The sequence below is a fragment of the Toxorhynchites rutilus genome, chromosome 3 (assembly GCF_029784135.1).
Source record: "Toxorhynchites rutilus septentrionalis strain SRP chromosome 3, ASM2978413v1, whole genome shotgun sequence".
Classification (NCBI taxonomy): Eukaryota; Metazoa; Arthropoda; class Insecta; order Diptera; family Culicidae; genus Toxorhynchites; species Toxorhynchites rutilus.
In genome coordinates, this window is record NC_073746.1 from 168036332 (window position 1) to 168062280 (window position 25949).

The 25949-nt window shown below is 39.5% G+C and overlaps 1 protein-coding gene across 1 annotated transcript; it reads right to left on the minus strand.

Moving 5' to 3' along the window:
- Positions 1 to 25595, minus strand: LOC129778910 (uncharacterized). Its single transcript, XM_055786090.1, has 9 exons — positions 25209 to 25595; positions 25007 to 25154; positions 24391 to 24937; positions 24214 to 24333; positions 24033 to 24159; positions 4571 to 4930; positions 4282 to 4512; positions 4004 to 4222; positions 1 to 260 (listed from the first exon to the last, which is right to left on the minus strand). Exons 1-9 carry the CDS (start codon positions 25294 to 25296, stop codon positions 109 to 111), a joined length of 1992 nt encoding a protein of 663 aa, XP_055642065.1. The 5' UTR covers positions 25297 to 25595; the 3' UTR covers positions 1 to 108.
- Positions 25596 to 25949: the final 354 nt, after the last annotated feature.

The window sequence follows — 25949 nt, forward strand, 5'->3', positions numbered from 1 at the left end:
AACTGTCTATTCGAAACTTTTATTTACATAATTATCTCAAATTCAATAACGGATTTATTTACAATAATACATAATTTACAGATTCACTTTACTGCATCCTCATCGCATTTAATCCAATCCATTAAGTTTCGTTTTAAAATCCCCACACCGCGGGAAATCCGGCGGTGCTTTAAGCATTTGATCCGTTTCGCCCACCTGCAGTACCAGTCCCATGCCGGTACCCAGGTGCCACTCGAAGTGGCAGTGTATCAGCCAAAATCCTAGAAAGTAAAATATCGCATTATTATTATCCATAAGGCGTCGTGCACAAATTACGTAACGCTAAAAATCCGGAATTTGGACCCCCTCCCCCCCTACATAACGCAATATCCTATCTCTAATACACAGAAAGTAACGCAACCTCGACCCCCCTTCACCTCCTTATCGCGTTACGTAATTTGTGCACGACGCCTAATGGGAGTGGGTGTTTGGAAAATTTGGTTCTAATTATTGCTGGTTATTAATTAAGCATGGCAGGGATAGTAGTTACTGATATCCATTTCGGGAAGTTTTTACGTAGGACTACGTCTAACCTTTCAATATAGGGGCCCAGTTCAATATTTCGATGTGAAAAAGTGTTCAGTTTTTGAACGTTAATACCTCTTTAATTTAACGAAGGAATTTGATTCCGAATACACGAATTAATAGGAAATATACTCGGCGTTTTTTGTATGCTCTACATTACTGTTCTTCAGTTCATTTAAAGCTCAAATTGATGAAAATTGGAAGAAAGAACTCCCTACTTTCCCAGCGGGACGAAGTTTGCCGGGTCAGCTAGTGACTATATAAAGAGAGCGATGGTGGTGCTTGGCCTCATTCTATCGCCGGACGACAAGCAGGAAAGTATTTAATTCTTGCATGTAATATGACAACGACAATACACAAAATGGAATTCACATGCGATTCTACATGAATGCAGTCCTGGTTTTCGATTATATGTTTTGATTCGTGAACAGGTTCACGAGACATTAAGATTGCTTTACAAAAAAAAAACAAGAAGTGGGTTATATCTTTGGTATAACCGCAAGGTGGACGTAGGACTAACGTTGACATAGCAATAAATAAGTAACAAGCATATAAATCTTAGACATTTCATCTTTCGAATAAAGGGATTATCATACCACTTCGTTTAGCCGGAAAAGAATTATTAACGCTCAAAGGGGGAATATATTCCTCCTCGGAAATACCCAGTGCAAATAGTTCCCATTCTCCAATCCCCGACAATTGGAATCATCGTTGATCCGGGGCAGGATTATTAACACTTGAGAAGGAATGGATTCCTCCTTGGAATTACAGAGTAAAAAAGACCCCCTTCCCAACCATTCTAACTTCCCAATAACAACGATCGATTGCAGCATTCGTAAACAAATATTGATATGTAATATAATATCCACTACACCATATCATATCGTGTTTTTCACTATCAAATCCATAGTTAATGGCACCCATCGGTATCGAATTATCATCGACACCACGATTTTCGCTAAATACTCCTTTCAGTTCGGCCTGCAACTCTTAATTCATCAAATTTGGTGTCCCTGAAAAGGGCCGTTGATTATAAGCTAAGCTAATAATGACGAAAGCGGAAGCGCGGCTGTTTGAGCTCGCTCTCCTAGGATACGACGGGCCAGCTGGATGTCCTTGGGCATGATGTGACGCGTTTTGAAAATTGGCATTTTCGAATAGGCCGACTAAATATGCATAGCTTGCCTCCTGCAGTGCCATAACGGCGGAACTTTGGAAGCGCAAGTCGGTTTTGAAGTCTTGGGCAATTTCACGAACCAAACGCTAGAAAGGAAACTTGCGGATCAGCAATTCGGTCGACTTCTGATAGCGACGAATTTCACGCAAAGCGACGATTCCCGGTCGGTAGCGATGTGGCTTTCTCACTCCTCCTGTGGCAGGTGCGCTTTTCCAAGCTGCTTTCGTGGCTGTTCGAGATAAAATGACGAAAGCAAAGGAAGAGTCGTGTTTTACACTGAGATAGCGTGGATTGTATACTCGACCTCTTTCACATTCTTTTCATTATATTTGTAGCTCAACTCGCATCATATAAAAGAGAATGGTGGTTGTGCTTGACCTCACTGACATTCAACCGAGGTGGTCATGTTTTTAGCGCCTTTTCGGAAGAGATTCACAGAAAATAAAGTTTTCCCTTACAATCGGATGAACAGCTTCTTTCAAAGCTAATTTCGGTCCTAAATACAGCGTTACTTCTCAGCAACAGTTCGTTTGTATACCAGGAAAGGAGGAGGTCACCTATAAGCCCCCAACTGCCATTAAGGAAGTTGGTCCGGTTAGATTGGCCGCTTGGACCGGCAGTTTTTACTGCAACTTGTGTATCCCGCTGTTCGCACCAGTTTTCCCAGCATCGTTTTCCTGCTACCGACGCGTGATTTCGGCGCTATTTAATCCCTCTTCAGCCCGCATCAGAATTGGAGGTGAGGAAGGAGGATCTTCTACTTCGCTTCGTACAACCGCTGTAGTGGCCTTGGAGGTCTCGCTGTCGGCGGTTCCGTGTTTGGCCATTTCACCTGGCCCCTCTGCTGTTTCAGTTCCGGACTTCATTCGCCTGAAGGTTTTTCATTCCCCCGCCACCCCACTGCCCTTGGTTGGTGGTTGAGAGGAAGCTTGTTTTGCTTTCGGTAAGTTTTCTTCTGTGCATAGGAGTTAGCAAAAGCTAGGACCCCCAGAGGGCATAGTTTAGAGATTTTTCCAGAACATATCCCAAACAAGTGATTGATATTTTTAACACTTTAGTGACATTTTTATACACAAGTGACATTTTTTATACCCACGTGACATTCATAAAGTGATTTTCAGCAAGTGTTTTTCCGCCAGTGAATTTTCCATTGCTCTTCCGCAAGTGTTTTCTCCGCCAAGTGATTTCGGTGTTCGGTTTCGTAGCTACGTCGACATTGTCCCCCGCCGTTATTGTCCTCCGCCGTTATTGTCCTCCGCCGTTTTCCTCCCCCGCTGTTGTCGTCCCCCGACGTCCAACGTACTTAGTATAAGCAAATTTTATTTTTTTTTCCCATCTGGCTGTACTTCGGTATAGCCAGCCTTTTACCATGGCTTTCAGCAGCTCCGGCGCCGGAAGACCAATCAACATTTACAATGGTGTTTCCACCACCGACACTTCCCCTAGATGGGCTGATCCCTTTGGAGGAAACTTACAAATTTTAGTACTAAGAGCAACTGAGGATAACATTCTTCCACCCAACCCTTTGGTTGTCTCGAAATCGATCAAAGGTGTGATCAGTGATAAATTCAAGGATGCTAAACCACAGCGTGACGATAAGAATCGTCTTCAATATATTCTCCAGATACGTGATGTTAAACAAATTGAACTTCTAATGGGTATGAAGTCGCTAATCGACTTGACCCCTTATGAAATCATTTTCCATCCCACCCTTAATCAACGCAAGTGGGTTGTTTAATGCCGGGATGTAGTTTTCATGCCAGAAGAAGGCCTTCTTACTGAGCTATCTGAACAGAATGTGATCGATGTCAAAAGAATCTTTAGATACGATCCAATTAAAAAAACACAAAAATACAAAACCAAAGGTTCTTTTCAGAACCACTAACATGTTCATAAGGAGTAAGGAGTAAACTGATTAATTTTCCAGGTAGATAGGTATCCATAGGTATTCACGCAACAGAAGAAAATAAAACAATATATTTGAAAATATATTTAACAAAGGCTGTCCCATAGTCCTACGTCACCCCGGTTATGTCTCCGACATTACCCACCCGTCTTTTTATGGAATAATGTGACCACAACCAATTAGGCTCGCCGTCAACACCAATCACAAAGAACCGAATGAAGTGACCGAAAATGAATAAGCCTTCTCCAGATTCACAGGTAATAAATTTTCCGGAAAAGATTGCTTCCGCATTTGGTTTGCGGAAGTGCGTGTGTGTGTTTATACTTTGCACCCTCATATGTCAGATGTCTATTTACCGGGATTATTCGCTCTGAAGCGTGTCCTCACGAAACCTTTGTTCGGAATTGATATCGTGTCCTTATAGGGTGGATTATGGCTGTTCGGTTTGCGCGTGAACTTTCTTTTCTTCAGATACGGCAGGCGGCTATTGACCGCACACTCCGGCAGCTGTCCCATGTCGGTGATGATGAACCGATGGCCGTGAATGTGGTAAGGATGGTAGAAATCTTGTGTGCCTGTTGAAAATGATATTTTTATCGAAAGAAAATTAGTCCAATGGTTTGCAGTAACTTACAAGGTGCGGTGTCGTATAACATAATTTCAACGACATCATTTAAGTTGACCTTAACTCTGTGGGTGCAATGACAATAAAGCTGATTTTGACATCTCTCTGGACGATGTGTGTCATTGCAGAACTGCAAATTCTCGTCTTGAATTAACTCCGATTGGGTCAGCAGAGGAAAACTGGGAGAAGCAAAAGTGATGTTGTTTGTCACCCCGAATGTATTGAACTGTTGTCTGACGGCTGAAAAAGTGGAAAATAAAGCACAGCTTCTTATATTTCGTTCAGGAATGATGCTCACTCGCATAATGTATATGTTCCCGGCCAGAGAAAAGTCTCGTATTATTGGCTTTGACAACATCGAACCCGACATACAAGCGCACATCTGGACTGGCATCGATCAGTTCATTGTCGCGATGAACTTCGTGGGACTCCAAGTCAGCTGCGCAAATGTAGTTATCCTCTGGGCTGTAGCATGGGGCAGTATGATGGTTCAGCGTAATTCCCTGAGGGAATAAGGTATCGTACGATGGCGGTTTGCGGGATGGAAACATCAACTCCTCAGTCGGTACGCTTGGATCCGCATACGATAGGGTAGCGAATTCTTCTACGCGCATATCGTTGCAGAATCCTATGCCACGTGCCCGAACCCAGTAGTTTCCTATCACATGAAAGATATTGATTGACTATTTAATTATCATACCAGTTCTTTAGGATTTCAATACACAAATCTGGATCAGTAATGTATTCTTTTTAATTATTGTGCATTTACCCAAGCGATATACGTGTAGAACGCCAACGTGTTTTTGGTGGAATGAAAATTGGGAAAAAGATGATTATGATTATGTTGATTGTTTTTCGACAAGCTGTGCTCTGCATATGAACAATATTAAAGCAAAGCCCTTCTTGAAGGATTATTCCAGGGTATTACTTTGAAATGTTGCGTGGATGACGAAAGGCGTTGAATTTGAAGAGGATGTCATTCGATTGGTAGCAGATGTAAAAAGTAGGAGGGCGAGATGGGCTAAAATTTTGTTAAAACCATAGAAACTGATTCTTCTGCAAGAATTCTATGAATAGCATTTATTCATTTACAATGATTTAAAATGATTCTATTGTTTTATCGACATTTTCGAAGGCGGGCCTGTCTGTGCGAGGTGTACTTAACATCAAATATGCCTGAATGGAATAGACGAAAAATGTTTATATTGATAAACTCTAAAAGTCGCCCTAAGACAATTTTGATTTAAAATTCGTAATACAAAAGTTAGAGCAAAAAACTAATTTTTTCGTGTTCACCCTAATGAAATTTAGGAATAAAAAGCCCTAAATCGATTATATCAAAAAAATGGAAAAAAAACCTTGTTCTACAAAGTTGATTAAAACACCTGGGGCTACAACCATGTTCGAGTTGTTTATCTCTATACAGCCATTCCATGCCAAACCGATATAGTGGTTCTCATATTTTCGTTAAAAGTGGTAATTTGATTCTTCATCGCAAAACATTAGACCAGTATTTTTTTTATTTTTTTATTAGGGTGCCCATTTCCATTTTAGGGGGGTCCGAAAAATCAATTTTTTCCACTTTTTCTCAAAAATGACTTTTTCCAAAAATTCATAACTTTTGAACTACTGAACCGATTTAGATGATCGATATATCACATTAAAGCCAATAAGCTAGTCTTTTATAAAAAAAATTGAACTTGCAAAAAATTGATTTTATTTCCGTAATTATTGATTGAAGTCGTTTTTTATTGTTTTCATGGCTTTGGGCTAGAGGGCGCTATATTTTTTATATTTTTTCTTGAAAACTGAGGATTTTTCCATAACATAACTCGTTATCAGAGATGCTTTTTTTTGTTTTCGAGATATGATTTTTCAAAGTTAACCGATGGTTCGGAAAAGAATTTTTCCTCCTTTTCCCACTATAAAAATTCATAACTTTTGAACTACTGAACCGATTCAGATGACTGACATATCAAATTGAAGCTAATGAATTAGTTTTATTTGAAAACGATTTTTTTGCCATTTTTTTGGATTTTTCGGTTCTATAATTAATGATTGAGTTAGTTTTTCATAGTTTTCTCGGTTAAAGATAGAGGGCACCATATGTTTTATATTTTTTCTGGAAAGTTGAGGATTTTTTTCATAACATATTTCGATATCAAAGATGTATTATTTTTCGTTTTTAAGATATGATTTTTCAAATTTAACATGTCTTCGTTCAATATTCCTATGTGACTAGACTAGACCTATGCGACCAGAATCCAATTTTCCCGCAAGTGTGATATTTTTTCAAAGAAAGAAAGCTCATTGGCTTCAATTTGATAAGTTGTTCATCTGAATCGGTTTAGTAGTTCAATAGTAATGAATTTTCGAAAAACGTCATTTTTGAAAAAAGGGAAAAATGATTTTTCGGACCACCGGTTAACTTTAAAAATCATACCTCAAAAATGAAAAAAATAGTATCTCTGATGTCGAGATATGTTATGGAAAAAATCCTCAACTTTCAAGAAAAAATATAAAAAAATATAGCGCCGTCTAGCCCGAAGCCACCAAAACAATAAAATTCGGTTACAATCAATAATTACGAAAATAAAATCCATTTTTTGCAAGTTCAAGATTTTGTATTAAAAGTCTAGTTCATAGGCTTCAATGTGATATATCGATCATCAAAATCGGTTTAGTGGTTCAAAAGTTATGAATTTTTGAAAAAAGGCATTTTTGAGAAAAAGTGAAAAAATTGATTTTTCGGACCACTAAAACGAAACGGACCACTAAAATGGAAATGGGCACCCTGACAAAAAATTAAAAAAACGGGTCTAATATTTAACGATAAAGAACAAAATGACCACAAATGACCAATCTGAGAACCACTATATCGGTTTGGCATGGAGCGGCTGTAAATACAGATAAAAAAGTTAGATTTTTAATTTTACCTAAAATTTTGGTGCCCCTATTTTTTGACAACATTAAAATGAGCACTCCATCATATGTCTAGATAATAAAGATCTGTCACAAAGTTGTTTTTAGTACTTTCTATTTAAGTTGCATTAAGGTGACCATTAGAGTGCCAATGAAAACGATAATTTCGAATTTCAAAAAGTTACCCATAAAAAATGTTCACCACCTCGAAAAAACACCCTATGCAAAATATCAGCTCAATCGGACTTGAGGGAGAGTGCCGCCCCTCTTGGGCAATTTTTCGATTTTCAAAAAAATCAAACTATGCCCACTTTGCGCCACTCTCTTTTTGAGTCCGATTGAGCTGAAATTTTGCATTTTTTGGTGTTGTTTTTGAGGTGGCGAACATTTTGTATAGGTTAACTTTTTGAATTTTAAGGTCGATTTTTTCCCATACATCCATTGGCATTTTTTTTGTTCTAACTTTTATATTTTAAATTCTACATCAAAGTGGTTTTCGGACAAGCTTATCACATTTTGCGATGCAAAACTTGCCAGTATCATAATTTTATTCTAACTCATTCCATCATTTTCATCCAAAAACTCATGATTCCAAATTTAGTTTACTCAAATACATAAAAATAACATAGCTTTGAAAATCTCATATCATATAGAATTAAATATCAAATACCGCCATTAACATTTTTTATGTTTACCCCAGAATGAACTACAAACAAATGAAGAGAGCATATTTTTGGGGAAGAAATATCAATAATTTTGAGTAGAGTTGAGATATTGACAAGTTCTGCATCGCAAAATGTTTGTCTTAGTAAACTATAAAAGTAGTTTGCATGTAGAATTTGGAATATAAATGTCAGTTTTTTTCAATTGTGACCCCAATGCAACTTATAAATAGAGCGCGTTATCGGTTATTTCAAGAATTAGGAAAACAAACATTACCCTACAAAGTTGCTTACAATAACTGGGGCTTCAGTATTGTCGAACTATGTTTACCTCTATCCAGTGGCGTAGCGTGACCGAGTGACACCCGGGGCGGGTGTTTTGGGTGTCACCCTCCAATCAAATCTTGTTATCAAGCCTTTGTTTACATTCTCTAATGAAAAAATAAATTTACTGATTCAAGAGACCTCAATTTGAGGTTAATTATAATTAATAAAACCGGTGATTTTTAAGCGTTTGGTTAACAGAACAGAATTTCAGAATATACAACAAAAGAATAACAGAATTAACAGAAATTGAATTATAGCGATCGCCATTGTCAACAATGGAGTTCTCATCTCCATCTTCAAATAAGTACGGGCCAATGATTCCAAAGGACCACAAACCGCATCAAACAATACATTTTTCGGGATACATTGTCAGCTCTTGTATTATTTGTGTCTGCTTATGTGACCAGATACGACAATTTTATTTATCAACGAATCCGTTCAATCAAAAATGTGAACTTTAGTTTTTACACATGACAAGAATTACTTGTGATCTGTCAAAACAGTGCGCTGAAAAACTAAACAGAAAAAAATCTCGAACAACAAATTGTAAAATCATTACACGTCTCGACTTAACAGCAGCAAATTGTCTGAACACATCGTCAAAGTGAACAGAGTTAGTCAATTTACTTTCGATTGACAACAAAGCCAATCCATTTAAGCATGCCGGTCCCATCGCTGCCATAAAAGCGCAAATCGTTCGTAACAGCTTCAAACTCACTGTTAGATTTGGAAGCATTTCTTAGAAGTTCCATTTCATGATGAACTGTATCACTTCCAATGTACACTAATGATTGGCATCGTCTAGGTTAATTCCAGCGGCCTTTAAATGTCCACGGAATCTTGAAAACTCTCGTAACTACTCGCTTTCCGAAACTTTGCAAATTTGGGAATCAAAGTTTTCAATTCGCTGTCAGATACTGCTAACATGTATCTTGCTTGAATTACGGCTACTTATTTGGAGATTTTGATCGCCCTTGTAATTCTCAACAAAAACGATCAATGCTCTTTTCTGCAACAAGCTAAATTGCCAGCATGTTCACCTCATAAGTTCGAGAAGTGGTTTATAAGCCCTTGAATACGGCTTTTTTGTTTTACTTTCTCTACAAAACCTGAACTCCTCCTGACATGGTTGGAGCGTTGTCGAAGATTGAGAACGACACTTCATGAAAACTGAACAGTCACTCTCCATTTAAGGGAGTATGTCTTGTAGTATAGAAATTTGAAAAATAACACGACTTTTTTCGTTCATATTCCTGAAGTTTAGACATTTAAGAATATACCTCAGAAAGGAATTTTCGTAAATTCCATCGTTCACCAAGTTATAGTCATTTCATTGATTTTTCACTTGTCCGAGGCTCATACGATAGCGGCATCTTTACTGATCTGTTCATTTTTTTTTGTTCCAGATAACCAGAAGGGCTGGAATCATTTACGCCATGACCCATCTTTTTTTTAAGCCCCCTCTCTTCACCAGCTTGTAACTATTTTAATTTTGAATATTTTTACCGTTTATTTCTTGTTGTATTGTTGAAACATAAAGAAACTAGTCATGAAATAATGGATAGCGAAAATATTCCTTATTTCACTTGTTCAGAGCTCGAAAAAACACCCAAAATTCGTGCCTCTACACTAGGTGTCGTTACTCAAATCAGTAACCTTTTTTCATACAAAACAAGAAAACCGCAAGAAAGATTCTTTACATGAACATTTCCATGATGAAATTGTTCACTAAATAATGACACCACAGAATAGACTCGAATGAATTTCGAAGAAGACGAGTGACATTCATCCTATAGTTTCGAAGATTTTTTTTTCAAAACAAACATAATTATCACTTTAGGGGTGACACCCGGGGCGGACCGACCACTCTGCGCCCCCCCCTACACTACGCCACTGCCTCTATCTATAAAGATAAGAAAGTTAGATTCTTTAATTCATCGAAAATTTTGGTCATCTTATTTCTGACAACATAAAAATGAGCGCTCGATCATATGGTCGGTGTTAAGTCAGACCGAACAATGTGATATTTTCATGATTTCCAGAAAAACGAGCTTGAAGTTTGGTGCTGTAAAGGGTTTTCGTTGAGCATTCAGAACCATTTCGATACGTTATTCCTGTTGCACGCGTGATTTCGCAAATCTGATGAATGTGGTAAGAACTTCATCGAAAAGTAATTAGTAACTTTTATAATGATTCTATTAAAAATGGGTGAACTTGTTTTAGTGTGCATGCAAGCAAAAGTTTTTTTTACATGTCAACAAAAGTTTGTGCAATCGATTCATTCCGTTTAAGTTGTTCGTTTTCGCTATGACTAGAATCGATCTTGAGACAAGATAGGAAATTCTGCACACTTGGTGTACTGAAAAGTGTGCTACCTTCAACCAAATCGCAAAACGGTTTAAATTGCACCACACAAGCATGGAAAATATCATCCACAAGAGTGACAACGGGTTCTTCTCGAATGATATGTCTAAATCCGGTAGAAAACCTGGTTCCAGTCTGCCCATGTTGGATCGTACAAATGAATGAATGATTCAAGAAATCAAGGCCATGAACTCCTTAAACACATACAAAAAGTGGAAAATGCTTAAGAAAATCTTAAACTTAAACTTAAAGTAAAACAACAATTTCGAACCAAAACAAGGCAAACAAGGCAAAAACAAGACAGGAAACTGTATATCCGGCTACTGGACAACAGCAATCAGTGCCTGATAGACGACGAAACATACGAGGTCTGTTCAAAAAGTATAGCGACTTTCGAGTTTACGCGGGTTCGTATATTCGATTCTAGATTTTTGTTGTATTATGTTGGTACTCATGTCTCTCACTTATGCTGACAAGTACGGCTATTTTGAATGTTCAGTTAATTTTTGACAACTGCTTTTCTTACACGTGTTTTGGTTCAACTTCGATTCTTGCCTATTGCCTATCTCTAGAGAAATCGCCAAGAAAAACATCAATCCACCGAATTCTATAGAGCTCCGACCAGTTGAACGTTACTGGACGATTGTGAAAAGGATCTTCAAGAAGGACGGAAAAAATCCCCAAAACATGGAGGAATTCAGAAAAAATGGACAGCAGCATTCAGGAAATGCAGAACAGTTTCTGTGCAAAATAGGACAAAAAGTTTTTTGTCAAAAGTTTATTTATTTTTATTCGAATAGATGTTGCTAAAGACCTTTCGATACAATCCTTATGTAGCTTACGAGATGCTTAACCTAATGTAGTCAATAACTCGAAATGTTCAATTTTGCGACTTGGTCCCCTCTGACTTAACACTGACCATATGTAAGAACTTTGTCGAAGACATTTTTTGTCTAGAGAATAACTGTCGTGCTCTAGATGCTAGACCACACCTGCAAAGTGAAGGATGTTCAGAATCTTAAAACATAAAAGAAGTACGTACGTACGTATAACTCATCATCACAGGGGAACGGCTGGTCAGATTTGCGTCTTCTATAAATCATTGAGTTTGTCTCCAACCAAATTAGAATGATAGAATACTTTGGAAATTATTAAAAATAAATAGAATAATTTGAAAAATCGAGTACGCATGTTTCGCAGTGAAAATCGTTCATCAGATAAATTTAATAGATCTGAACGATACATACAAACTCTCTTAAAATATATTAGTTATTTTGACGTAGGACTACGTCTTTCATTTCTATACCGGGGTGTAAAATCAAAGTTTCGAAAACGAAAGCGTTAGGCCGGAGACCGAGATTTTGAGAGTTAATAGCTCCTAAACAACTGAACGAAATGGTATGATAAACACTTCATTCGAAAGATAAAATGTATACGCGTTCTATACTTGTTACTTTCTGATCCAAAAACATGTTTCAATAGTCTTAAATTTGCTTTCAAAACAGGCTATTGAAATCACCAATCGGTATATAAGCGAGCGCCGCTCGGAAATCCACTCAGTTCTAATTGAACAGCGATTGGAGCATGTTGTCGCTGTTGTGGTGAAGCTCTTCATTTATCATGAAAGCGTGGATGAACGGTGTCACCAAGAGCCTGTTTGTGCACCTTAGGCCAGAAGGGAATCCATCAGGAGAAGAGGGATGCCACAAACGGTTTCCCGGGAAGCTAACAGATGGTTATCGAGTTAGCATTAACCGCTGGTGGGCTTCCAGTATCGAGGAAAATGTGGAAATATCTAATCGTTACTGAAAATAATCTGCCAGTTCCTCTGGGAATTTGAAATTACATTCATGTGAAAGAGTTTATTTTAAATTTTTCTATCCATGTAACACCGTGACCACGTGAATCTACACGAGCTGATGATTGCGCCGGCTAGTGACCATTCTATCCTGGATTCCTCGAGTCGAGAAAGACGCACCACGCTAGATATGGGGTACAGAATAGGGAGCGTTGCTGATTAATGGTCAGCTGCATCCCAATAGGAAGTAGCCCGTGTCGGGCACACGTACAGAGCATCGAAGACTGCAACATATCAATTATGAGAACACTTGTAATACTAACCTCGAGCCAACCGCGAGTAATCGGTTACATATTACTAACATAGTTGTAAGACAAAAATTGTCAAAATATTGGACTCCCGGCCCCGTCAGGCTAACGCCACATGTGCCTTAATAAAAAATATATTTTGGGAAAAAAAACACCGTGACCAAATACATTTGGTTTTGTGATTTTTCAATCAATCGCAATTAACAGGATAGCTTCTGGAGATTATTCTTCCCCATCAGTAGGATATTTCCGTATCCAATATTGGATGCATAAAACCTTGTGCCTCCAACGTAACGCTCTCGTTTTCGAAGTTCTCCAAATATTTATTCATTCAGAATGAATTCAGATTCAACTTCAAACAAATGAACTCTGAATCAACGATAGTCCTACGTCACCCTTGCGGTTATACCATAGATATAACCCACCTCCTGTTTTTTTATCAATCAAAATTAGAAATAATTTTAAATGGCAGAACAACGTTTGTCAGGTCATCAAGTTTTTAAATAAATACTAAAAGAAATAATGATGGAAAGTTGACCAAATTTTCATCGTTCCACCCTTTGTTCAGTAACAGTACGAAAAATACAGTGTATTCATTGCATGCTGAATCGTTGAATTGCGCAGTGTTGCGGCGTAGGAATTCAAGCGTGGCATTAGCATTCGCTATTGACATAGATATATGTTCTTTGAACAGCAGTTTACTATCCAAGAATTAATACATTGCCCTTCCTGAAGTCGACTCTTGCAAGGCTGCTTTATAGAGTACTCGAATCTCGAATCGATGACGATAGTCTTTAAAAACATAAGCGTATATTAACTGACAGGAGCTTAAGTGGTCACATATGTGCGTTTTGACATAGGACTATGTCTTTGATTTCTATATAGGGGGGTCACTCTACGAAAAATGTTACGATTTATTAAGAGTTTTCAGACGCATATTACTCGAAATGGTTATTGCGTCATATGTTGTGTTATATATCATTAGACAGGAAATTTATCCAGATTTTGAAACATGAAACATGAACAGTGAATATAGTAAAAAAGTTAACAATTTAACGATTTAATTGGGTATGTTTTCTTTCAATTGCACTATCCACTCGCTTCTTCCCCGACGCAATGAGCAATCTTTTTGCCTAAATTCGGGCGTTAGTTCATAATGTGAGTTGATGCGTAAAATGAATTATTCTCCATTTACCGATAATAGGCATTAATTTTATATTATACTAGCTGACACGGCAAACTTCGTCCCGCCCAAAATTTGTTTTTTGACGTAGGACTACGTCTTTCATTTCTATACCGGGGTGTAAAATCAAAGTTTCGAAAACGAAAGCGTTACGCCGGAGACCGAGATTTTGAGCGTTAATAGCTCCTAAATAACTGAACGAAATGGTATGATAAATACTTCATTCGAAAGATAAAATATCTACGCGTTCTATACTTGTTACTTTTTGATCCAAAAACTTGTTTCAATAGTCTTAAAATTGTTTTCAAAACAGGCTATTGAAATCACCAATCGGTATATAAGCGAGCGCCGCTCGGAAATCCACTCAATTCTAATTGAACAGCGATTGGAGCATGTTGTCGCTGTTGTGGTGAATCTCTTCGTTTATCATGAAACCGTGGATGAACGGTGTCACCAAGAGCCTGTTTGTGCACCCTAGGCCAGAAGGGAATCCATCAAGAGGAGAGTGATGCCACAAACGGTTCCCCGGGAAGACATCGCTACACACACATACACGCGCGGAATTCTTTCCGTTTGGATGCCATTCAGCATCGAGAAAGTTTCGGAAAGATCTAATCATTTCTGGAAAATAATCTGGGAATTTAAAAATACATTCATGTGAAAGAGTTTATTTGAATGTTTTCTATCCATGTAACACTGTGACCAAATATTTTTCAATCAAGTACTATTAACAGGTGGTTATCGAATTAGTATTAACCACTGGTGGGCTTCCAGTATCGAGGAAAATGTGAAAATATCTAATCGTTACTGAAAATAATCTGCCAGTTCCTCTGGGAATTTAAAAATACATCCATGTGAAAGAGTTTATTTTAATGTTTTCTATCCATGTAACACTGTGACCAAATACATTTGGTTTTGTGGTTTTTCAATCAATCGCAATTTGTTAATAGATTCAGAAGATTATTCTTCCCCATCAGTAGGATATTTCCGTATCCAATATTGTATGCGCCCGCAATCGATTATTGCTCAGTCGCCGAAATTTCCGAGCTCAGGGAGTTCATTCCCCTCTAGTTTGCCTTCCAAATTGCCATCGTAAACCACACCTTCTCTCGATTAAAGCACACACAAAAAGCATACTTAAGCGATATTCTGGTGGTGAGACACATTCATTTTTCGTGAGGACATCGACAAGACAACATCGTTGCCTAACGTGCTGGAGGAGGTGGACGGCGAAGGATCGACACATACACGCGCAGAATTCTTTCCGTTTGGATGCCATTCAGCATCGAGAATGTTCCGGAAAGATCTAATCATTGCTAGAAAATAAACTGCCAGTTCCTTTGGGAATTTAAAAATACATTCATGTGAAAGAGTTTATTTGAATGTTTTCTATCCATGTAACACTGTGACCAAATATTTTTCAATCAAGTACTATTAACAGGTGGTTATCGAGTTAGTATTAACCACTGGTGGGCTTCCAGTATCGAGGAAAATGTGGAAATATCTAATCGTTACTGAAAATAATCTGCCAGTTCCTCTGGGAATTTAAAAATACATCCATGTGAAAGAGTTTATTTTAATGTTTTCTATCCATGTAACACTGTGACCAAATACATTTGGTTTTGTGGTTTTTCAGTCAATCGCAATTTGTTAATAGATTCAGAAGATTATTCTTCCCCATCAGTAGGATATTTCCGTATCCAATATTGTATGCGCCCGCAATCGATTAGTGCTCAGTCGCCGAAATTTCTCAGCTCAGGGAGTTCATTCCCCTCTAGTTTGCCTTCCAAATTGCCATCGTAAACCACACCTTCTCTCGATTCAATCACACACAAAAAGCATACTTAAGCGATATTCTGGTGGTGAGACACATTCATTTTTCGTGAGGACATCGACAAGACAACATCGTTGCCTAACGTGCTGGAGGAGGTGGACGGCGAAGGATCGACACATACACGCGCAGAATTCTTTCCGTTTGGATGCCATTCAGCATCGAGAAAGTTCCGGAAAGATCTAATCATTGCTAGAAAATAATCTGCCAGTTCCTTTGGGAATTTAAAAATACATTCATGTGAAAGAGTTTATTTGAATGTTTTCTATCCATGTAACACTGTGTGGTTATCGAGTTAGTATTAACCACTGGTGGGCTTCCAGTATCGAGGAAAATGTGGAAATATCTAATCGTTACTGAAAATAATCTGCCAGTTCCTCTGGGAATTTAAAAATACATTCATGTGAAAGAGTTTATTTTAATGTTTTCTATCCATAAAATATCCATATAATACATTTGGGTTTGTGATTTGTCAATCAAGTACAGTTAGCAGGTTAGCTTCTGAAGATTATTGTTCAGAACAAGGTTTTTCGTATCCTATATTGGATGCATAAAACCTTGTGCCTCCAACGTAACGCTCTCGTTTTCGAATTCCCCCAAATATTCATTTATTCATTCATTCAGAATGGATTTAGATTCAACTTCAAACAAATGATCTCTAAATCAACGATAGTCCTACGTCACCCTTGCGGTTATACCATAGATATAACCCACTTCCTGTTTTGTTATCAATACCTTTATAACGGGTGTTAAATGAAAAATTATATTTTTTTCAATACCTTTCAGTAACTCAAATAAAGAGCGTAAAATTTTCTTTCTCCAAGAGAATTGCTCTTTGGGCTCCCTAGAAACAATAGGCGTGTTTGGTATTGCTAGTTTGAATTTAGTCAAAGCAAAGATGGCGTCGAAACAGCACGTGCTCCGCGAACGCATTGTACGGTTCTACAAAACGCATTTCCAGCAAGGAAAAAAGTTCACGGTGGCACATTTTAAGGAAGAAAATGTACCTGTCAGTACGGTATATCGTATCCTGGGTTCCCTGAACGTAGAGCGGAAGGTCGGAAGTGGTCGTCCGGTGACGATAATGACGAAGCAGTGGAAGACATCGTTAAAGACGCTGTTTGACAACAAGGACGCAACCAGCCTGCGTGACGACGGTCGGAAATATGGCTGCTCCCACGTATTGATCCATCGGACCCTCAAGATGGAAGGAATCGTCTGCAGGAAGAAGACGAGGTCGCTGGAGTACACGGAGGTGCAGATTGAGACGGTTAAATCACAGTGTCGGTGGATGACCAAAAAATACCGCGGGACGTCTTTCGTTCTGGGCGACGAAAGTTGTTTTCCGCTGTCCAAAACGCATATTCCAGGAAATGATAATTACTACTCCAGCGACGAGTCATCCACACCGCCTGAAGTGAAATAAAGGGTGTGTCACATCATATTGCATCACGGAAAAAACGCTGTAGAAATTCGCCCAGTAGACCGATCCTTTTGAAAATTTTAGACAGTAAAATAAAAACTATTAAACAACTTTTGGCATTTTCTTTTTATTCATACTTCGAGCCCAAGCCCGTATGCTCGCACCTTCCTCTTTACCCCGTCCATAAGGTTCTGTACAACGTCAGGTTGTAGTTTTTTTTGAACAGAAATCCATTTTCTCTTGAAGTCCGCCTCCGATTTGACAACTTTTGGGTTCTTCCGGAGGGCCTGCTTTATAATCGCCCAATATTTCTTTATTGGGCGAAGCTCCGCGTTGGCGGAGCGTTGGGCGGGTTCATTTCCTTTGGCACGAAGGTGACCCCGTTGGCTTCGTACCACTCCAACACGTCCTTTGAAAAGTGGCACGAAGCGAGATCCGGCCAGAAGATGGTCGGACCCTCGTGCTGCTTCAATAGTGGTAGTAAGCGCTTCTGTAGGCACTCCTTGGGCGGGTTCATTTCCTTTGGCACGAAGGTGACCCCGTTGGTTTCGTACCACTCCAACACGTCCTTTGAATAGTGGCACGAAGCGAGATCCGGCCAGAAGATGGTCGGGCCCTCGTGCTGCTTCAATAGTGGTAGTAAGCGCTTCTGTAGGCACTCCTTAAGGTAAACCTGCCCGTTTACCGTGCCGGTCATCACGAAGGGGGCGCTCCGCTTTCCGCAAGAGCAGATCGCTTGCCACACCATGCACTTTTTGGCAAACTGGGATAGTTTCTGCTTGCGAATCTCCTCCGGAACGCTGAATTTGTCCTCTGCGGAGAAGAACAACAGGCCCGGCAGCTGACGAAGGTCCGCTTTGACGTAGGTTTCGTCGTCCATTACCAGGCAATGCGGCTTCGTCAGCATTTCGGTGTACAGCTTCCGGGCTCGCGTCTTCCCCACCATGTTTTGCCTTTCGTCGCGGTTAGGAGCCTTCTGAACCTTGTATGTACGCAGCCCCTCCCGCTGCTTGGTCCGCTGGACGAATGAACTTGACAAATTCAGCTTATTGGCGACATCCCGGACCGAACTTCTCGGATCACGTCTAAACTGCTTAACTACGCGCTTGTGATCTTTTTCACTGACGGAGCATCCATTTTTGCCGTTCTTCACCTTCCGGTCGATGATTAGGTTCTCGAAGTATCGTTTTAGTACTCTGCTGACCGTGGATTGGACGATTCCCAGCATCTTACCGATGTCCCGATGTGACAACTCCGGATTCTCGAAATGAGTGCACAGGATTAATTTATGACGCTCTTTTTCGTTCGACGACATTTTTCCAAATTTACGAAAAATTGACAGTGAAGCATGGCCAACGTGATCTATACACTCTTATCTGATTATAAGCGACAGCTGAAGATATAATTCCTAAAAATTTAATTTCTACAGCGTTTTTTCCGTGATACAATTTGATGTGACACACCCTTTACAAGTTCAAGCACAAGTTTGAAAAAAAGGTTATGTTGTACATCGCCATTTCCGACCGGGGCATTTCAAAGCCTTGGTTTAAGCCGAGCGGTCTGGCAATCAACCAACAAATGTATCGAGAAGAGTGCCTCGATAAAATCCTGCTGCCGTTCCTGAACGAGCATCACGCGGATGGGAAGTACGTCTTCTGACCGGACAAGGCGTCTTCCCATTACGCCAAGAAGACGCTGGCGTATCTTGAGGAGAAAAAGATACCGTTCGTGCCGAAAGATCGTAACCCAACTAACTTGCCCCAGTGCCACCTAATAGAGGATTTCTTTGGCTCACTCAGTGCCCTAGTGTATAAAAACAATTGGAGGGCCAAGGACACGAAGCAACAGACTACAAGAATCCGGAATTGTATCCGGAAAACGGACGTAAGTGCCGTACAACTTTCTTGTGAGAGCATCGCGACATAGTTGCGTCGAACAGCAGACCACGGCCCTTACTCAAACATTCACTGACATTTTTGACGTAGAACTACGTCTTTCATTAAGGGTGTCAAATCAGAAAACAGGTCACGTTTTTATGAAATAAAGTTAACGTTAATAACTATTTTTGCCGCGAACGGATTTTGGCGATTTACATACTAAACGAATCGAAAGTTCCGTAAGATTTGTTTAAAATGCCATACAATAGAATCCCCTGGTTAGTAAATGGTTAAAATTCATGAAACTTTAAGTGTTTCTATTTTCCCATACATTTGTTCTGTCCATTTGAGTGCTTTCCCGAACAGAGATATCAATAACGAGCAACTTATCGACGACCAACGGAGGGGAAATTGTAGGATTCAAAGTATCCGAGAACAAAGGAAAAGAAGAGGAATGAAGGGGAATACTTGCCTAGAGTATAAACAGTGGATCTCGCTGTGGCAAACTTTCATTCGGCATCGGACTGTTGAGTAATCCAGTTCACTTTGCTTTCGCTGCGTTTCGATCTAAGATTGGACCCCACCAGCGGTAATCCAACTTGGAAATCGTCGTTTGATTTTTCTGTTCGTTTTTCGCGTTATTCGTATCGTGTGTTCTTCTTTCCGCGTCATAAATTGGACGCTTCGCGTAGAGTGCGGTAAGCAAGAAGAAGAGGAAGGCAGGCTCGAGCCCTGCAAAAAACGAACGCATTGCCAGGGGCAATAAAATTTCGAGGCAAGTGTCATCTAATGATGCACGCGATGTTGGTGCGGTGAAAAGCGCTCGCACTGAACCGAGCCTTTGCAAATGTAACACCGCACCGAACAACAGCGAAGTAGGCGATTTCGGCGCGTCTGTCGAAAATGTAAACGCCCAAGCAGCAACCAAAATTAAGCTCCCCCCGTTGGTGGTGAAGGCGGTCGCTCTTGACAAACTCATTAGCGAATTCGCATCGATGGGTGTTACAGCAGAGTACTAGCTGTGTGGCATAATTCAGTCTTTTTCCAAGCAGTTAACATTGTTTATTCTCCGTCTTCATAAGGGCTTCGTTGGTGCCTTTGAGAATGCATCAATGCATTAAACTGACGTTATGGCGAAGCAGACGTTAAGGTTGTGCACCAAAAAATTATTTGGGAATACTAAGCATCTTGAATTTCTTACTGGTATGTTATAAGTTATTTGGGTTCGCGTGCCAGTCGCAAAACTGTCGCAAATCTTAAACTAGGATTGCATTTGCGCTAATATTGATCATAATGAAGCATTGCTACTGTTTTCGAGGTTTTTATTAACAAAAAGAGTTTATTTCTCTTGTTTAGTCATCAAGAATTTTGTATGTGATTAGGTTTTGCTTGCCAGTAGCAAAACTTCCTCCACTAAGGGTGACACCTGCGCTTCTCTCGAGCATGAGAAAGTAATGCAACTCTTTTCGAGGCCAGTAATATTAACAGAAGCGTTTCTTTTGAGAATAGCGCAAAATGATGAGAAATGTTTATATTGCTAGTAGTTTCAAGCCACTAATGTATGGCTCTGTATGCATGCTATGGTGGACGCTTGTTTGGCGCTTGGTTTACGCTTAGTTTGTACGAACGATATCTAGAGGTGCGATTACTTTGAGACAATACTAAATAACATGTAGCATGATATTTGATACTTGTAAGTGTTGTCATTGTTGTTGTTTACATGCGGTGCCAAAGATATATTGATGTAGTTATGAGATATGGAATAATGGTGCTGGTGCAACATGTATATAATCGACTGTAGCCGAGTCTATGTCAATTTCGAAAAAGGGCACCGAAATAGCCTTCGAGGTAAATTTTCAATGCATTGACATGAAATAAATTGCGACATACGATTGTTTTGCGAGGGCAAGAATGAATCATCAATCAATTATCGTCAACTGATTCTACAATGAAAAAATCATTATTCTACTAAGCAGTTGTTTCTAAAATTTCACAGCATTATAGAAACATTTCTCATACTCAAAAACCTCGACTTATACAGAAGTTTGTGTTACGTTTGTCTGACAGCCCCCCTTAGAGAGGAGGGGAGGAGTGTATTCACCATAGAAACGTTTCGTGCCCCGTAAAACCTTCACATGCCAAATTTGGTTTCGTTTGCTTGATCGATTTCCGAGTAATGCAAAAATTTGTGTTCCATTTGTATGGCAGCCCCCCCTTTGAGTGGGGGGAGGAGTGTCTAACCACCACAGAAACATTTATTGCACCCTAAACCTTCAAACGCCAACTATGGTTTCGTTTGCTTGATTAATTTCCGAGTAATGCAGAAATTTGTGTTTCATTTGTATGGCAGCCCCCTCTTAGAAAGGGGGGAGGGATCTCAAACTATCACGAAAACCTTCCCCTGCCCCAAAAACCCCTACATACCAATTTTTATGTCGATCGGTTGAGTAGTTTCCGAGTCTATAAGAATCAGACAGACAGACATCACTCCATTTATATATATATATATATATATATATATATATATATATATATATATATATATATATATAGATTGTATGTTGTCCAATCAATTTGTGCTCAATTCATGTTTTTATCGTGTAGGTCTCACTACTAACAGTTTGTGTAATTGTGGTCCAGGATGTCATAATACCGAGTATGTTGTTTGGTTATGTAAAAATGCAATAAATGAATTTAAATGGCTGCTGATTTAGAAGATCGAAAGGGTACACCACGTAAATCAGATTATGATAGCTTGAGTAGTCGCGATCTTACAGGGCTATAATGTTATTACAAACAATGTTCCGGACAAAGTGGTAACGAAGGAGATAATGCTATTTTAATCTATAATATATTTTTGTAGTCATAGATTGACTTGACTCAGGCTTATATTTCTTACTTAACTATTTAGACTTGTGTTTAAAAATGATACATGATGACTCTTTGTCTTCTTCTGCATGATTGAATAAACTGAAGAAAAGGGTAGTAATGCCTTTAATGGTATTTTTGTGTACATTTTTGAACAGAATACGGTATCGAATTTTACCACGTTATGTCATCTAACCCGTTTAAAGGATACAAGTACATACAGGAAACGGTTTTTCCAGGGCATCCATTTGATGTATCAAAAGAGAAAAAATACAGATTTTGAACAATGAAAAACTTAATTTAAATGCAATTACTACACAAAATCATAGTCCTATGTCATGATCCCGTCCGTGTCCCTAGGCTCAGACTCATCAACTTTTTTGTAATATAAAATGGAGATCAGCGGTTCCAAGAGACTTTCTTGCAGCAGTATTCCAGATTTGGCATTAAACTAAACGAAGGGCTTCCTGTATGCTGAGTATGATTTTATACCATGGACAGACATACAACTGTACTAGCGTTGTACGTGTACAGCGTTGTACAGGTACCACGATAGCATGACACACATACTTTGGTTGTACATTGTACCGCATGTCAAGCTGACAATCATAAATTTGAATATATTGCATTGTATTTTCACCAATATTTGAATGAAAAAGGTTTTTATTTAGCGTCTAAACTATCAAACACAACAAATATGTTTCCAATCTGAGTTATTAACTCAAGAGAAAGTCAATGAAAAGAATGTATACCAAGTGTTTTGATTCGGTTTGTTCATGCTACTCACCACTAACCGTCTATGGCGCTGCGCACAGCACAACTGTAGCCACGTACAGCGGTATAATAGGTCGGTACAGGTACAGCGATTGTACCGAGTTGCTTGCATGGTTCTAGCGCTGTACATGGTGACAGACATACAATTTTCGAAGTACAACGCAAGTACAGCTGTATGTCTGTCATAAGTATTAGCCATCGAAATATCCAAGGGGCATACCAAGGGGACTCAGTTTTTGTGACAGCGATATCACGAGGGACTATGTCAAAAGCTTTTTCTGAACACATGCTGGAAGTCCAAGATTATTGGTTGAAAATCGGGATATAACTTGCCATGCATATGACTTTCAAGCAATTACGTGATTTACATGCCGCAGCTCGATCGAAAGCTAGGTTGTTTGAAATAACGTGTAACATTTTTTAATTGTCTTCCATTTTTTCCGCTGTCCCGAGCGTGAATTGTCGTCATCTGTCATTGTCATTGTTTTGAAATCGTTTATACCACTTTTTACGTGTTATATGAGATGTGGTTTGTTCACTACAACCTTGTCCAAGTAATCAATGAACTTCTGCTACACTTTTTTTCCAAGGAAAGTTGTGAAAAGCAGATGTCGAAAACCACGTTATCGCGGTCCATTCTTTACAAAGCAGAAAAAAAAGTTGTTTACGCGAGTAATTGTGTGTTCTGGCTGAATGTTATTGAGAAATGTCGAAATTAAGAAAAAAAAGCACCAAATGGGATAGTAATGACCATTAGAATTGTTTACCTCACACAGTTAAGGTTCTGATATTCCGCTCGAGCTTAGACCAATTTCTAACAATTTGAACGTTGCATAACCCGATCCTTAAATGAGAGTCTTTAGGAATTTGTGTTTTTCGGGTGGCCGACGGGGTGCATTAAAAGTGAACACGCGAGTTGTTGTGATCTTGAAGTTAGCTTTAGCGTATAACATGTAGATTCAAAATATATTCGGCCAAATATTTGGTTAATTCAAGTTTTTCCAAAAAATTACGTTAAGATCTACCAAATATGATAATTATTCATAAACAAGTGGTATGAAAATTGCGATTATGTAGTGACAATCATTATTCGTTCCGTCAAGTTCACTCTGTCTCAACAAAGCTATGATAGACAATTGTTCGGAGCTCTATCAAAGTGATCCCCGAATTACGGCGTTTCATCTTGCGTGATGACAGAAGATGACCGACATGCCCCCTCCCTTGTCGAGATAATCTACTAATTTTTTGCTCGTCATCCGAACTGACCTTTACAAGCCATTTACTGATATGCTCGACAAACTAAAATCAGACATGTTGCGCAACGTGCGGCGGAACAATGAAGCCGTTCAGTGAACCACATGAACGCGAAAGTCCACGACGTTTAATTTGCTGTAACTAATGTAATACATATATATTCACATACCAGGTGGTTGATCTGCCAGCACCACAAAGTCATAACGTTCGCCGGAAATGGAAACTAGCGTGTCCACAATATGAGGTTTGACTGCTCCTCCATCTGTGGAGATTATCATCATTCGATGTTTTTCAATCTGCGTCGACAAAAAGGTGTTATTTGGCGATTAGACCCAGATAATATTACTCACCTGAAGCTGGAATGGACAATACTGGCTGCCTGCACTGATCAACCGGAAACGATATCGTTTTTTCGGTTGCACTCGGAAAACTGTTAGAGGCACATAACTTGCCCGCGATCTAGTGGTTGCCTAAAATGGTGTGATCTTCACGTAAAATTATATTTTTCAACATGTGCTAAAAATTACATTGTAATATCGTCCTCGTCCGTTGATGAGTATGGAATCCACTCTCATTGTCGAACTTTGAAGTCCCGGGACCCATCGTTCGACCGAGTCCAGTGTCCAATCGGAGATAACCATCACGTGCTCGGATAGATCGTAATCATACCGATCGATATTCACGTCCCACGGATTTCTCACAACGGCTATTCCAACATGACCATTCGCCTTTTGATAACCGGAGTGCGAGTGGTACCACTGGGTGCCTGGTTCTTTCGCCTTGAACATGTATCGAAAATTTGTTCCCGGAAGAATCGGACACTGGGTGACCATCGGGACGCCATCCATCCAGGGTGATTCGGTTTGATGAAATCCATGCCAATGAAGTGTAGAGGCTAGACCTTCCATTTCGTTCACAACATCCACAACTATTGTGTCACCATTACAAACGATTATCGGGGGACCGGGCATTCTACGATTGATCGATACGATTCCACGTTCCATTCCATTTGCGGTGACACATTGCGGATGGAAACAGTGGGTGCGATTTCCGCGGAGACAATCCCAGCAAGTTCTAGAAGAAACGCCATCACATATATTTTCTCCGGAAAAGAACGATATGTTCGTAGCTAGTAAAACTCACGATCCCATAGTCGCATGGTTTTCCAGAGTCCAATGAAAATAACATATTCTCGGAGCATCATTCGGATCACATTGTCGATCGCACTCTTCGCCGGGATAAACACGAGGCTCCTGTTTCGAGGGATCTCGCAGCTCGTTCCATATTTCCTCTAGAAAACGCGACAGTTTCAGCAGTGACCCCACAAAACATAACAAATACCTACTCGGTTCGGTTAGTAGTGGAAATCCAAAGTAAGACACGGCACCGCCCCAGAGGTAAGCTGTCACTATGAAAAGTGTGATTCCTCGCATCACCTAGCTCACTTGGAAATTTCTAATCCGCGTAATACAGACTCAACGACAGAATGAAGACTACGCGGCTCGCCCCCAGTGCTACTTCCCAAGTTGCGGTTTATTCATCAGGATTATCGCCATCGTTGGTGTTCGTTTTAGAACTAATAAAAAATCAATTCCGCTGAGATAACGGTTACTAATACCGTTTTTCCCGATGCTCAGTAGTACGGACAATTTGTGATGTCGGCGAATTACGCGGCTTATCGCTGCCGTGACGGCAGTCGTGTGCCTCCCCGCCTTTATCTCAAACGCAACATCGTTTTTAGTAGCAATACAAATTCTCGGCTACAGGAAGCTGTGTCACGCAAAGTCACGTGAAGCATTACAGCGGTTTTATGTTTTTTTCTTTCTCAGCGCTATGAAAGACATTACGATCTTGCTGCGTTTTTGTGGTGTCTGTATTTTATGCATTGGAAATGAAAAACAACCCGTAAAAAATGCAAGTGGCTATCATATATGATTCCCTAGACCACTTAAGAGCGTCACAAATTTAAGTATATAGGGAATTTGGGGAACAGCATGTAAACACACTTAGAGATTGAAGATAAACTCCTCTTCACATCGGATTAAGCCGCGAATCAAGATAAATTATTTACGTTTTGTCCTGGCTG

What these genes read in the sequence shown, in the direction of transcription:
- LOC129778910 (XM_055786090.1), bottom strand. Translation starts at nt 25,296, where the DNA reads ATGCGAGGAATCACACTTTTCATAGTGACAGCTTACCTCTGGGGCGGT. An exon ending in GACGAGGACGATATTACAAT is followed by an intron (nt 24,334 to 24,390) that starts GTAATTTTTAGC and finishes ACACCATTTTAG; the next exon opens with GCAACCACTAGATCGCGGGC. An exon ending in GGAACATATACATTATGCGA is followed by an intron (nt 4,513 to 4,570) that starts GTGAGCATCATT and finishes CCACTTTTTCAG; the next exon opens with CCGTCAGACAACAGTTCAAT.